Source organism: Melospiza georgiana, chromosome 16 (assembly GCF_028018845.1).
Source record: "Melospiza georgiana isolate bMelGeo1 chromosome 16, bMelGeo1.pri, whole genome shotgun sequence".
NCBI lineage: Eukaryota > Metazoa > Chordata > Aves > Passeriformes > Passerellidae > Melospiza > Melospiza georgiana.
In genome coordinates this window covers 16,512,721-16,527,603 of record NC_080445.1, presented here as the reverse complement: position 1 = coordinate 16,527,603, position 14,883 = coordinate 16,512,721, and the positions used below count along the sequence as shown (strand labels likewise).

The 14,883-nt window shown below is 42.1% G+C and overlaps 1 protein-coding gene across 27 annotated transcripts in view; it reads right to left on the bottom strand.

Moving 5' to 3' along the window:
• The window catches only part of MAPK8IP3 (mitogen-activated protein kinase 8 interacting protein 3), a 72,556-nt gene that overhangs the window by 42,158 nt on the left and 15,515 nt on the right, over positions 1-14,883 (bottom strand). For 15 of the 27 annotated variants that reach the window (XM_058035861.1, XM_058035862.1, XM_058035867.1 and 12 more), the window contains exons 2-5: positions 7,391-7,511; positions 6,573-6,643; positions 5,758-5,849; positions 3,586-3,609 (exon numbers count right to left, since the gene is read on the bottom strand). In XM_058035861.1, coding sequence (XP_057891844.1) covers positions 3,586-3,609; positions 5,758-5,849; positions 6,573-6,643; positions 7,391-7,511 — 308 coding nt within the window. The remainder of the gene's footprint in view (positions 1-3,585; positions 3,610-5,757; positions 5,850-6,572; positions 6,644-7,390; positions 7,512-14,883) is intronic. The other 12 variants (XM_058035868.1, XM_058035873.1, XM_058035879.1 and 9 more) reach the window with 1 other exon arrangement.

The window sequence follows — 14,883 nt, the reverse complement described above, 5'->3', positions numbered from 1 at the left end:
TAAGTCAGTGCTTCTGAGAAACAAAAGTACTGGAGGAAAATAAGCCACGGCAAACAACTCTCACAGCAAGAAAATAAAAGCTCCATAGCTACTAGAGATGTCACCACAGGGAGAGGAATAAGGCTTTTAAGTGTCATCTACATGAAACTTATGACATTCCACCCCAAATCTGGTGAGCTTCAACAACAGGAACCAGAGGGGTTGGATCACTTCCAATTCTAAGCAAGGAAGAGAGTACTTGTATTCATTGATCTCCCTTGATACCCATATTACAATGCACTCACAATTCAAAAACTAAACAAAGATATAAATAAATGCAACATGCATATTGCTAGGTGTCTCTAAGTGTGTTCTGTTCATCCTCTCCTTTCTGGCAACTGCAGGGACTCACTAGTGCAGGTCTGATTCTGAACAAAAAAGCTGGCACAGATTTTGAGACCAAGCTTCAGTGGGAGAAAATTTAGAGAAAGCAGAGGAGGTGGAAAGGCTGTGGCACCAGCTTGCCAAACCCAGCCCCTGCCGAGCTGAACTAAAATGATTCTCTGTGTGATGTGCATCCATATTTGGACTCAATCCTATTTCACCTATTCCTGCACAGGGCTTCTGCTTAATCTTGGGAGTGTGATGACACCTGCTCTTCTGTAGCACGCTGTTAGTAACAGCAGACCTCCACCTGCCTTTCTGTAATGATCATCAGCATTGGGTGTCATGCCCAGGCTGGGAAACAAGGGCAGCCACCTCACCTGTGACCACAGCAAACAACTGCTACAGGGCCCCTGGGACAGAGCAAACACACTAACACAGGGAGTGGTAGACCAGCCAGCTCTTTTAGGAAGGACAGAGATGGAGTGTCCAGCAGAGGAGACAATGTTTGCTGAGAGAAACCACAGTGCCCAACCTTCTCACTCTAAGCACTGCCCAGCCACCACAGCATGATGCACTGCTGCATCAGTGCCTACCTCAAATAGGCAAAAAGGCCTCCTGTGGCCTGTCCTGGATAGGCAAGATGGGGCAGAAAGGTATTTCCAGCATGGCCTGCTTCGCATGCACTTTTCCTAGGAATCTGCACTAAAATCCTCTCCTGAAGATGCTAGACTCATACATGGAAGTTTCACACACAAACCTTCTCAGAGAGGAGGCATGTAACTGGATTTTGGAGGAACACAAATCACTGATAAAACATCATTAACCTTCTCACAGGTAACAAGCAATAGAACAAGAGAAAATGTCCTCAAGTTGTACCAGGGTAGATTCAGGTTGGATATTGCAGAAATTTTTTTCACTCAAAGACTGGTTAAGCATGGAAACCTGTTGCTCAGGGCAGTAATGGAGTCACAATCCCCAGAAGCATTCAAAAGGCGTGTGGATGTGGCACTTTGCAATATGATTTACTGGGTGCGAGGGCATCCAGTTGAAGGTCAGATTTGATGACCTTGGAGGTCTTTTCCAACCATAATGATTCTATCATTCTCCACAGATTCAAACCCAGACTTCTATGTGATAGGAATTGTCAGTTTCCTTGTAACTTCTCCTTTCCACTACCAAAGGCATCTCGCTATTTGTGACTTAAATAACCACTGAAGGTTTAGTGAAAACATTCTACTGCTGTTTGTCCCAGTTTATGACTGTAACTTGCCACTTACATCTGCTCCTACTAGGTCATGGATGCCAAAGGACAATTACCTTTGCCTGTCTGCTGTAGGTACTTCTCTTTATCCCACTGCTATCATTCCAAGGACCTGAAAGCTTCTAACAGCTGGATTTCAAGTTTCTACAAAAGCTTACTAGGCAAATTTTTCCCCTCCTAGGAAATCTTCACCCTGGTGCTGATACAAGCACCACAGAAAGTAGAGTTAATTATGTGGAAGAGATCATAAAGGCATTCAAAACTGGAAATCAGAACCACTTTATGCTACAATATCAGAAAATTCTTAGTTATACAGTTTAAGAAATAACCCAAGGATCTCTAAGAGTCTACTTCCAAAAAAATCTCTCTTTTTATGCAGAAAACAAAAAACTTGGGCCATTTTTTGAGATGCTTTAACCATTAGGTTTATATCTTTCCTTTTCTTCAGGACCAAATTACAGTTTTAAGAGAGTCTTGCTTTCACAGGTCTATGGAGCAGAAGAAAGTTTCCTATAACGTTCATAGGACAGTCCTTGTCAAACCAGTGGTGCAGCCAGAATATCCTAGTGACTACGCTGCAATGACTTGACATAACTCATTGGCAGCACTGAGACATAAAAGCTCCCCCCAAAGTAGGCTGACAGACATTAAATTATATGTTTTCTTTTTTGTTAATATGTAAACATACATACTTAACACACAAGGAAATACAGGAGCCACCAAATGGAGAGGAAATGTGTGAATTTCACAGTCCCTGTTAAAGAGGCACAGGGTCTCTATAGCATCAGAAGCTGTAGAATCTTCAGGAAAGAATTTTAGCACAGACTGTTAGGAAATTTCCTTGATGAGTTTCTTTGGAAACACCTTCAAGCCTCTCTAAAACCTCCCAGGAAAGGGGAAGGAAGAGCTAGCTCTAGTTTTGCAGTCCTGAAGTTGGCTACCAAATTTAAATGCAAATAAATTTAAAGTATCCTGATTTAGACTCATCCCGGTCTAAACTTTAAGTGCTGCAGTTGCTCTCACATACCCAAATCTTTCCAGGATCAGCCAGGGTAAGTCTTAACACTTGATAGTTCCACCTTGAGTTACAAGGTGAACAGTGCACTCTCCAATAAAGGCTTGCAGTAGCCAAAACCTGAATTAGGATGTTCTACAAGCAACATCCTACAGTTTACAAAACATAACAAAACTACAGTTTGTTTGCCAGCATTTAAAGAGGAGAAGTAGTCTTTTTTGAAGGCTCTGTGCACAGCACTCCCTGCCCAATCATCAGCCAAAAGTGCCATTGGAAACTTAGTGACACAGACATTTGTTCTACTTCCACTCAAAAATCAGGCATGGCTTGCTCTCTAGTGTAAAATAAGAGAGAAGAAATTTATTGGAACCTGAGGGAATTGCATGAAGCTGTGCCAGGGGAGTTTTAGGTTGAATTTCAGGAAAAAGCTCTTCCCCCAGATGGTGGTGGGCAATGAATGAACAGGCTCCCCAGGGAATGGTCACAACCCCAAGGCTGCCAGAGCTCCAGAAGCATTTGGACAACGCTCTGAGGCACAGGATGGGATTGTTGGGGTGTCTGTGGAGGGGCAGGAGCTGGATTTGATAATCCTTATGGGCCCCTCCCAAATCAGGATATTCTACGATTCTACAGATCTATGATTCTATGACTTTTAAAACATTAGGGGATGTGAAGTGTAAACATCCCATCCCAGACATCTGATCCTGTTTTGGGAACAAACTTGCGTGTCTTCTGCATTTGCACGCACAAGCTTCTCCCTGCTGTGTTATCCCAGCTCCATGGCTCCCTCAGCACCCCTGAACCAGCAAGTCCAGCACAGGTGCCAGTGGACACAGAGAGCAAATATGCCAGTACAATACATTCCCAGCATCACACTGTCACCACTCCACAGCAACCTACAACACTTGGATTAATGAAGTTCAGATGCAGCAATAGGATTTACCTTTTCCTCCAGGACTGGCGATGACTGCAGTGACAAACATAACAGCCAAACAGCAGCAATTCCACAAAAAGCAAGACAAAAAGAACAACCATTAGAGAGCAAATGTCATGCAAACATGCAACCTAACACAGACACAAGGTACACGTGCACTGCAACCCCCATGCCACATGGAAGTAGGTACTGTGGATGTGACAGCCTGGTCAGAGAATGAGAAAACTTAATAAGTTTTCCCAGAATTGGTTTGACAGACTTTAGGGAGTTGAAGATAAACAATGATAGCTTATTTTCATAAACAACCTGTAGGTGGTGTTTTCCTCTCTGTTTTCTTTGTTTCCTCAACAATTGCTTATAAGAAGGGCATCTTGTTAATTAGCCAATTAGGTGAAATGTATTGATTAATTGATCAACCAGGTCTATCTGTATCAGAACAATGTATAAAACAGGATCTGAAGTAAAGAGGTGAGCTTTATGCAAACCAGCCTTCTGGAGAGTCTGTGTCGTTTCTTACTCAATAGTGACAGGTACAAACTCATTACACCTCTTGGATGGCCATTGATACACACCACCTCCACAAAAGTTGCAGCAAAAACTTCTCCCTAGCCCCATTTATTTTAAATAAATGCACCCAAATTTGTTTTGCAGGTCATGAGAAATTATGCCTATCCCCCCACCCAGTGCACTAAGATCCACAAACACTGGTGGTGTTCCTCCCTCCAGCTGTGCAATTACATCAAAACACACCAGGCCCAGGTGCTGTGCACAAGCACAACAAACAGAGCTACACACACACCCCCCCAAAAACACACACACACACACACACACACACACGCAAAAATTAACTAAAAACTCCCATTTCCCACTGGTAGCTCCTAGACTTGGATCACAGTCCCATCATGGGCTTTTCACAGACATACAGTGTTTCTCTCCAAGGACACTAGCAATGTGCCACACTTAAAGGATAAAAGACAAACTTCTCTGACATGAAAAGGTCATTCTTGATGAAAATTTTGCCCTTCACCAGCTGAGACTGGCAGTGTTGTAGATACTACCAGCAACACTTCACTGGGCCACTCTTTCATGGAATGTTAACATAAAGCTACAATTAATATCAGCTTATTCAAGAGTTAGGGAAGTAAAAGCTTTTAAGCTTTTTAGAAAGGAAGAAATTAAAACCAATTTCTACTATGCAGTCCAACTCAGAATTGGACTTCAATGAGACTTGTGGCTCCCTTTCAACTCAGGAGATTCTATGATTCTATGACTCAAAGCTGGCAGGTGCACACAGGACTCACTCTTTAAAAGAGAGATGTTCTAAGTTTGCTTTTGCCTATGGTACTTTTAGGTTTTACTGTAAGCACTTCCACAGATATATTCTTACTTCCAGAAGTGTAAGCTGGGAGAGAAACAAGCCTAACATACTTATCCCATTCCATCTCTAAGATTAGGATCAGATCATCAGATCTGGGAACTCACTCTGGATTTCCAGACTGAGGGATCGAAAAGAAGGAAGAAAAACAGTCTGGTAAGGGAAATTTTATGAACAGATGAGCACTTACAAGCTACTGCTTCTTTCTAGACCATGTCCTCTCAAGCCCTCTACACCGCTTATCTGCCCAGGAAAGTTAACATCTAGCTTTTTTTTTTTGTTGTTTTTCTCAATTGATTCCTATATTTTAGACAATTTATTTCTACTCAGAACCCAAACACTGCAAGAAGGGAGGAAAATCCCTTTCTTGGACATATGTGGGATTTTTGGTGACTGATAGAAAGCTTCCTCTGAAAGAACAACTTGAAAAAATCCTGTAATGGCTAATGCATTTAATTGCTACGGTTTTGCTGCCTATCCCACATACAAAGACATGCAAGCACACAAACATTTTATTTGACACCATCTATTCTATGGATAAACTTTTACACACTACTTAAGAACATGAACATGTTTTCCAGAGGCCCCGTCAATAGCAGCATGATAAAGCCTCACCTTTGTAAAACAACAGAGAAAGCTCCTCACCATCAAGTACCCACAACTCACCCAGAACCCATTAACACAGAGCTTCAGCTACAATCCATGTCCCCAGGGAAAGATCCTGCTCTGTTTCCTCTCTCAAATGCACACACTCAGTGTGTGAGTTCCCAGGTGACACGTGTCACATGGAAAGGTCATGGCCCTACCTTCTCCCAGGTACACTGCCCTCAGTTTGGTTATTTCCTCCAACTTGCTGCATCTTAGATCGCTCAATGTGTTCCACATAGGTCTGGATCATCTGTGAGGAGAGAAAAATCCATGAGGCAAAGAGATGAGAAGGAAAGACTCATTTTCTGTTTTTGTTTAATTTTCTGTGGTATCCACTTCCAGTCCCCTGGGTTTTTCTGCAGACTTCCTTGTTTTTACTGTTGCCTTCTAAGCTGATGATGTAAGTGAATGGTCTAATCTGATAGAAAACTTGTCAGCAAATAGTGTTCGAAATCACTTCAGCTGAATCTCACAACCAAAGAGCCTTGAAAAAACAACATAAGTCTAGAGGCTCATTGGCAATGGGAGATGAGGTAGCAGGGCACTATGCACAGCATCACAGAACAGCTCAGATTGGAAGGAATGTCTGATGGTCCGTTAGTCCACCCCCTGCTGAAACAGGGTCACACAGAACGGCCACAGGACCGCATCCAGGTGGCTTATGAATATCTCCAAGGAAACTCCAACACTCCTCTGAACAACCTGTGCCAGAGCTAATTGCCCTTGCAGGAAAGCAGTTTTTACTACTTTGTTCAGAGTGAATTTTCTGTGTCGTAGTTTGTGCCAGCTCCATTGGGTACCAGTGAACACAGCCTGTCTCCATCCTGTTTACAACCTCCAGTCAGGTACTTCTGATGTTCCCAACTTCAGAAGCACTAGTCATCACTAGGATTGTAAAGCTGAGTTCTTTGACATGATATAGTCATGTAGATATAGACAAAGAACTTATTTATTTAGAAAGATAATATCTTACCTCTGTGTGACGCTGATGCAGAGCATTATACTCCTTCTTCATTTCCGATTCACGTTCTTCCAGCCGAGAAACTGCCAAGAGAAGATTCCCAACTATCAGCTAACATGCCTGGCACACAAAATGAACTATTTGAGAAACAAAGCCTATTTTTTTAGAAATTAATTTACACCTACTGAATAAAACAAACAGAATTATGGGATTTGGTCTTTGTTACACTCTTAGTTCATGGGTACCTGCATCTTCCCAATACCAGTGATTTTGCACTATAAATGCAATAAAACCACAGAAGTTTTTCAGCAGTAGCCTGGTGCCCTGTAAGCATCTTAGTTTGGCAACAATTTGTTGTCCTCTGGGACTGGCCCTTCTGGCTACTTGAGGAGCAGGAGTACTGGACGAAACACCAACAAATTCTGAGGGGAACTTCAATGCCTGCACTTATTAAGGAAGTATTTGTAAAACAAATACATAAACTAAGTAACTAACTAACTAAATAATTAGTGTGATGATTTTTATAAGAATGGAAGATTCTACAAGGAGAAACTGGAAACCAGGTTTCAAAGGCCCAAATCTTACACATTGCATCTGGAGAGACAGACCACAAAAGAGAAGAAATATAGCCTTTACTGAATTAGTGCGGGTACATCCCACCCTCGGGAAAGCCCAGAATTTTACATCAAAGTAAGTGATAACCAGATATTTTGGGCTTTGCACAAATTACACTAAACCAAAAAAAAAAGGATGAAGATTATTTTTAAAGTAGTATTGTATGTGTGTGGAAGGCATGTGTATAATGGTGTCTGGTGCACAGCTTTGCTTACTCTGGTCTGCATAGTTTTTGGTCTTCAGCTCCAGCTGTCGAGTCTGAAATTCAAGGTGTTCCACTTGGATTTGTAGTTCTTTCTTCTCCTGTTCCAGTGCATCTTCAAACTCTATGAACTTCTGCATAGGGAAGAAGTGTAGAAGGAGGCACAGATGAGGATTACATGCAAAAAGGGTTTGCCCTACCATGACCCTTCCTCTACTCAAAAAATCGAAATTTGAGAGAATATAAAGTGAGGGAATATAAACTACAAAATCAGAAATAAGAATTTTTAAGTACTGTAGGTAGCACAACCAAGGTGAAGAATCTATTTTATATTAGAAACTTATTGTTATTTTTGATGTATAATAAACATAGAAACTATGTTCCAACATAAGTTCTGTAAACCAGTACAACTTTATCATCTTCAGCAATGTTGGTCTTCTTTGTGCCAGGCTGAATTTTAATTCCTGTTAATTTGATGTCACAGAAGAAAAATTTTATTTACAATCATGTATTTAAAAATAGCTATGTCAGAAACCTTCAGACTAACTCTTTTAATGATGCAAATGTAGAGAACTCCATCCAAAATTCCTGTGGGGGGACAAGTCTTGCAGAAATGTGCAAGTCTTTTGGAAAACTAAGCTCCAACTCTGGTGCTGCTCACTCCCATTATCACCAACACAGAGGCAGCTGCACGCAGCAGTGTGACCCCGGCGCAGGACACTGGACCAAAAGAAAAGTCTTAGAGATACACTCATTTCACAACGAAAACACAACAGGAAAATACCTGATTTCAGGGTGTTCTTTCTGTAAACTATCACTTCTTGCCTGCAAGCTTTAGTCACTCCCTGCTGTGGACACCAGCACACAAGAGTAGAGTAAAACATGTGGAACATTCTGTTCAGTTCCACTGTGGGATATTACACAACTCATGGTAGGAACTGGAACCACAGGAGCTCCATATAATGAAATATCACAGAGTATCGTATAATACCATTAAATAATATAATATAATATATAATAAAGCATCATATCATATAATAAAGTATCGTATATCATATCATATAAATAAAGCATCATGAAATTTTTAAACTAAGCAGGAACCCTGGGAAGTCAATGCAACTCCACATCTCTGCAGGACCAGCCTGGTTCTTGTGTCATACATGGTTATCAGAGGTCTTCTGCAGAATACACTAATGCAATAATGACCCATAGCCCACACATCGAGGTTTAGAAACAGCTGCTTCTAGTACCATCCCAGACACAAATGGTTGGGAAAGTCTCTAAGGCCCAGAGAATACATGCCTCTCTCCAGCAAACCAAGCCTGAATGTTACCACCAGGCTCACAGGGCCACAGTACTGCAAAGCTATCCCACCAGCTGCAGTACACATCCTGGCCTGGCTTATACACCTAAAAATTCAAGTCTTGTTGCATTACTCCTGAATAGTTCCACCCAGAAAGCCAAAAGTACAGCATTATTTGCACCACCCAGTCTAGTAACTAGAACACCTAGCTGAGCTGCATGAGCATAGTTTGGAGCAGCCCTGGATCTGGAGCTGCTGAGGATGACAGTGAGAAGGAAATTAAGCCATGCAGGCTTTAATCCACCCTTAAAAATGTTTATGGGCCAAGAGGAGCCCACAGGAATTAAGAGGAGCCTGTGAAGAGCTCACAAGGCTTTGCTTCTGACCCTGCCTCTCTCTCTCCAAATTTTTTTTGCCAAATCCTCCTGAGGTCCAGGCCCATTAGATTCACCAGCACATGCACAGTGGCTGGAGAAACCTCCTCTGTCTAAAAGCATGGATAATGGGGAGGAAAAACTCTCTCCACTCTCTCCTTCTGCCCTCTGCATGGGGGAAGGGTTCTCTCACAAACTCGGAGGCATGAGAATTTCAATTTAACAAATTAAAGCCTTGTTTTACTTCAAAAGAGACAGATACTGGTAAGAATCTTTTTTTGGCAAAGACTCTCAGGGAAACTAACACATTTAAATGCTCAGTAAGATTATTTTGTTAAATTCTGCAGATGAACCAGTCTGCACTGCTGCACTCTCAGGGTAAACCTCTGCCCATTCCCTACCGCTTTTACTGGAATTATTAGCAGGGACACTGGAACCATCATTATAAACTGGATCCTCTCTGCAGATGACTGAAAGCCACGTTACTTATGATTCTTGCAAACTTTTAAAATTGCTCAGTAAATTCCTGGAGCAGTGACTCAGTTTGCATTCCTACATATCTGTATTTATAGAAACAATCAAACACACTTTAGCCATTTCTTGCTTCCCTGCACTCAGTGTTCTGCAGTGCCTTTAACCTCTAACTGGGCTTTTAACTTTATTCCTCTTCTTGTCCAAATTTACTGTAATAAGTGCTTGGGGGTTTTTCCCACTGATGGCTGTTTTGCACAGAACTTTCTAGAAACAGCAAAAATACCAACACCTTTCTTCTGTTATAAAGAAGTCATCTCAGAGGCTAAAAATTTACTTATTAATTATATTTTAAGATTGTTCAAGGGTTTAGATTTTTAAATGTGTTTCCTCCTGAGATATCAAACACTGAAATCCCTTAGTCACTCAGCCAGCAACCTGTTTTATAGATTCTGAGAACTTTATAAAACAACCTGCTTTGTAAATTTGTGGATTTATTTTTGAATGCTTTTTCAGAACAACAATATAATTTCAGAATTAATAAAACAGGAAAAGAAGTCCTAACGGACACTGACAATGAGCAGTTTCACTTGCTCCATCTAGAGGCTGATGGAAATTATTCCAAGAGAGTGTTTTCCTGGTATAATCTGTATCTCATAGGATTTTGCTGGAAGCACTCTGTGCTAAAGCTTTACTGATGAACCCTTTTAATTACAGCCAAGGGCTAAATCCCCATCACATTGCAGTGGCTCAGATTTCATCACTTTCCTGCTCCCATTTCTCCACGCAGGAACATGCAACATCCTCTCGTCTCTGCTCTTAACTTTAACTCTTCTACAAATATGGCTCAGTCTTTTTCCTCATACCTGTCTATTTTGCAACCTAAAAGTAATCAAAGAAACATAAAACTAGAAATCAATTAAGCAGCTGGAAAAGAGACATGAAGACAACTATATTAAAAATTAATATTGCCCTAAGTTTTTGTAGGGCAGAACAGCATTTTTCATAAATGCATGGCAGGATGGCCTATCCTGGTGCTGAGGAGATCAAATGATGGCATTTGTGTGCAGGGGCCCAAGGGCTTGACCCAGTTCCTGGCTGTGCAGCACCTTGTACCTGCTCTGACATCAGAATTCATTTAAGTTTCTCCATGCTCATCACAAGCTCTGACAGCAGGAAAAGTCCCAAATCCAGAGTGAAGTGAGCAGCTAACACAGCAGAACAAGGAAAAGATTCCTTGTAGCAATGTATCTGAACTTGGATCTCAGTGTGCACCAGCCATATAATCTGTAACTGTTCTTATCAGAATTTTCTCAAAGCACCGTGAAATTCATCAAGGTTACTAAGACATAAACTGTGCTAATATAAGAACGAAGAAGCTGAGAGACTGCATACCAGGATGGCAAGAACTAGATAACAGAGGACTGTAGAACACCTGCACGGTAACCAATCATGGATGCTGAGAAATGGAGGCAGAGAACAAGGGAACAAGACAAAGGTACCAATCAAGAAGCGTGATCTTAGTAGTTTGTAGAATCCATAGAAGTGCGCGTAACGTAAACAATAAACGGCTTCTGCTTGATCACATCGGTCAGTCATTCAGGAGTCCTGGTTTACCCGCAATAATCCCACGGCTTTGCCGAAGGAAGATGTTCCTAATGTCCAGATATCACTGCTGCTCATCCTTCATGGCACCAGTGAGCTCTTACCAGGGTATCTAGGCAGGCTTTAGTTTTCCCCAGTAAGCCACAACAGACCTTCCATACAACATCCAGGGAAACACCTCACTAGCCACTAGAAACAGCAGAGATTTAACTAATTTTAGCCAGAGATGGGAGCAGACCCACAAGTACAACTAAGCTGCACCAGAAGTTCGGAGAAAACAGGCACTTGACATTCATATGAGTTACTCTTGTGAACGAGAGCCTCCAGAGACAACCAGCAGAGACAGCACTTCATCTCCAGCAGGATGCCAGACCACAGCCCTCAAGTTGTGGCTCACAGCCCAAGGCATGAGGCTGCAGGTGGCCCAGATAAGCAGCCAGACTGGCTCCAGCATCTCTCCTGCCCAAACTCAATCTACCAAGTGTATCCCCAGCACACAAGAAATCCTCAGTGCTCTCTATGCCACTCTGCCTTCCCATGGTGCTGAAAATTTGCAACAAGGCAGCAGAAACAGAGAACACAAACTGTGTTCTGCATAAAGGGGTTTTATTTTTTTTTAAACTTTTTTGATTAACCAGGCTCCCAGAGGCAGTCATACTGCATGTACATGTTATTGAGTGAATAAAACTCAGTAAACAAATATCCATTGGCATTTCACTTTTTCCATTTCTTTCAGAGAGACCATACAATTCTGGCCCTGTTGAAGCTGTGGGAATTTCTCAGTAACTTGAAGAGGATCCAGTACATTACCCCAACTCTTTAAACCTTCTAAAAATAACCAGGCAGATGGAACACTAATTTGTAAGTCTCTTTCCCATCAGAACATTTTCTGCAATATTTACAAAAAGCATCAAACCCAGTTATAACAGAAAAAGAATCTTTATTATTTACTCTCCTGCTTTTTGTGTTTTTTATCTCAGTCTATGCCCAGACAATCCTCCCTAAATGCTGCACAGACGTTTGATGCCCAAAGATGAAATTCCAAAGTTCTGTGGATGCTAACTCATGCTAACCAGCAAACCTTCCTAAGGGCAGGGAATATTCAGAGGAATCAAATCCACAATTCTGGCCTCAGAACAGTACAATCCCAATGACTTCTGAAAGCACACACTACAAACACTGCTCTTTCATTATAAACGTTTAATAGGAGCTCCTATTACAACTGGTTTGGTTTGTAAGGGACCTTTAAGACCATCTTGTCCCAGCACCCTGCCATGGGCAGGGACACCTTCCACTAGCCCAGGCTGCCCCAAGCCTCATCCAAACCTATCCTTGAACACTTCCAGGGATGGGTCAACCACAGCTTCTCCGGGCAACCTGTGCCAGGGCATCCCCACCCTCACAGGGAACAATTTCTTCCCAACAGCCAATCTAACCCTGCTCTCTGTCAGTTTGAATCCAAGTAGGGAACCAAAAAACTCCAAAGAAACAACCAAACAGCATAGCCTCATAGACTTTTTAAATACATCTTAAAATAACCCAATAAACTCTTTGCAAAGCACTCTGCCACAACTCCAATGTCCAAGCTACACTGCATCACAAATTTGTTGACTGCATTCTTCCACTTTAGTGCTGCCAAGAGGCAAGAGAAAAACCTGGTGGTGATGTAGCATACCAGGTTGAGCCTGCCACAGCAGCTGCCCTTGATTTCAAAGGTTTCTCATTCCCATGGCCAAGTGCTATCACTGCTTTTCCCTGATGGCTTCACTGCTTAGAGCTCAGCTCACACTCTCACCTCAAGAATTCACAGCTTCCAACTCCAGCTTTATGGAGATGCAATAAAGACCTTCAGAAAAGAGAAATAAAAAGGACACGAGAATTCCACTGTTGGTAAAGACATTAGGTACTTTTTTTTTGGTCTCTCATCATGACAAAGAAGTGGGTGCACTGGAAGCAGAAAGAGTCCCCAGCCCCAGGAGTTCTGAACAGCCAGGCTGACCAAATCATTAATATTTTATTACTTTTTCTCTTTTTTTTTTTTCCAGAGCCTCTACACCTAATTTCAAAGAATAATTTCTGAATATGAACAATTAAACAGTTAATCACCTCAGTCATCTAAGAGAACTGGAATGTGGAACTGGGGAACTGGTATACATACATACATACATACATACATACATACATACATATATATATATATATATGTATATATAAATGTCACATGGATTTTTTTTCTGCCAGGTCTATCCCCAGATTTTAAGTAGGATCATTGATCTGTAAAAATAATCCAGGATTATGGCAAACAACAATGGCTCACACACTATTCTTTAGAGGGAAAATAACTAGCACAAAATCATCCCAAGGCCAAATAATGACTATGCCTTTGAAGAGCAGTGGTACATTGTGAATTGTTTGGCTTATGCTTTCTTGTCTCTTGCAAAGGAAGAAAATGACTAAAAATAGTAACATATAATCAGAAATCATCACATCACATCAGTGAGAAACCAAACAGAGAGAGAGATGCACAGAGATGCAGGAATCTCATTATGTGGCCTTAATTTTTGGTGGCGGACAGTGTATTCAGTGGGGGCCCAGCAAAGGGAGTGCTGGGGTTCAGTCCAGACTTGAGTGAGGGTGCAGGGCTGTGGGTCAAAGTTGTGTTGGGAGAAAACCCCTCACTTGAGGCAGCTGTGGTTTAATTTTAGCGTGGGAAGCAGGGTGAGGGAGGGTATTCTTGCCCTGTCTTCATTCAGGTGAGACCCCATCTGCAGTGCTGCCTCCAGTTCAGGGGTCTTCACCAGAGGGATGTAGAGCTGCTGGAGTGAGTCCAGAGGAGGCCACAGACACGCTCAGACAGCTTCCCACTGCCAGAGGACAGGGTTAAATGTGATATTAGGATGAAATTGTTCCCTGTGGAGGGTGGGGAGGCCCTGGCACAGGTTGCCCAGAGAAGCTGTGGTTGACCCATCCCTGCAAGTGTCCAAGGCCACCCTGGGTGGGACTTGAAGCAACCTGGGCTAGTAGAAGGTGTCCCTGCCCATGGCAGGGAGTAGGACAAGATGGGCTTTAAGGTGTCTTCCAACCCAAACCATTCAGTGATTCTATGTTCAGCTTTTTATCCCTATAAGCATTTATTTAGCAAAGATGAAGTAGAAGATTAAGGAATTTAGTTGTCTACACCAACATTAACTTCACTCATTGCATGAGAACATTCCCAGAAGAAAGGCAGTACAGACATATTTAGTGTTTCTCTTGGGAAAAGAAATAGTTTAAAAATATTTAAAGCTACACTCACTTGCTGGTCTCAAGAGCTGAAATGGACCTTCAGAAAACAGAAAAATGGTCATTAGTCGTCTCCCCCAATGATAAAAACATTCCTGCATTTCCATCATGCTATACCTAACATGAATTTTAGAAATGTTTTGGCTCCTTGAAAGCAGCATCATCTACAGGTAAAAAAGAGCTCCCTGCATCTCACCTGATTATAACTCATCTTGCTCCTCACTCAGTGCCTTGATGTGACAGACCCATGGTCCAGGGATGCTCCAAGCAATGCCACCCTTTCTCCTGGACAGCACTTGCCTTCAGCAGACCCTGTTCCAAGTGATCACAGTCATGGTACCTGTACAGCGAACACCTGATCCCAATGCTATGAGAAAGCACACCATTGGTAGGAGTAAATTCTGGTAACAGATTGTATCTTCTCCATCTCCGAAGGGTTACAGCAAACAGAAGACACTGTCAGCACTGTGT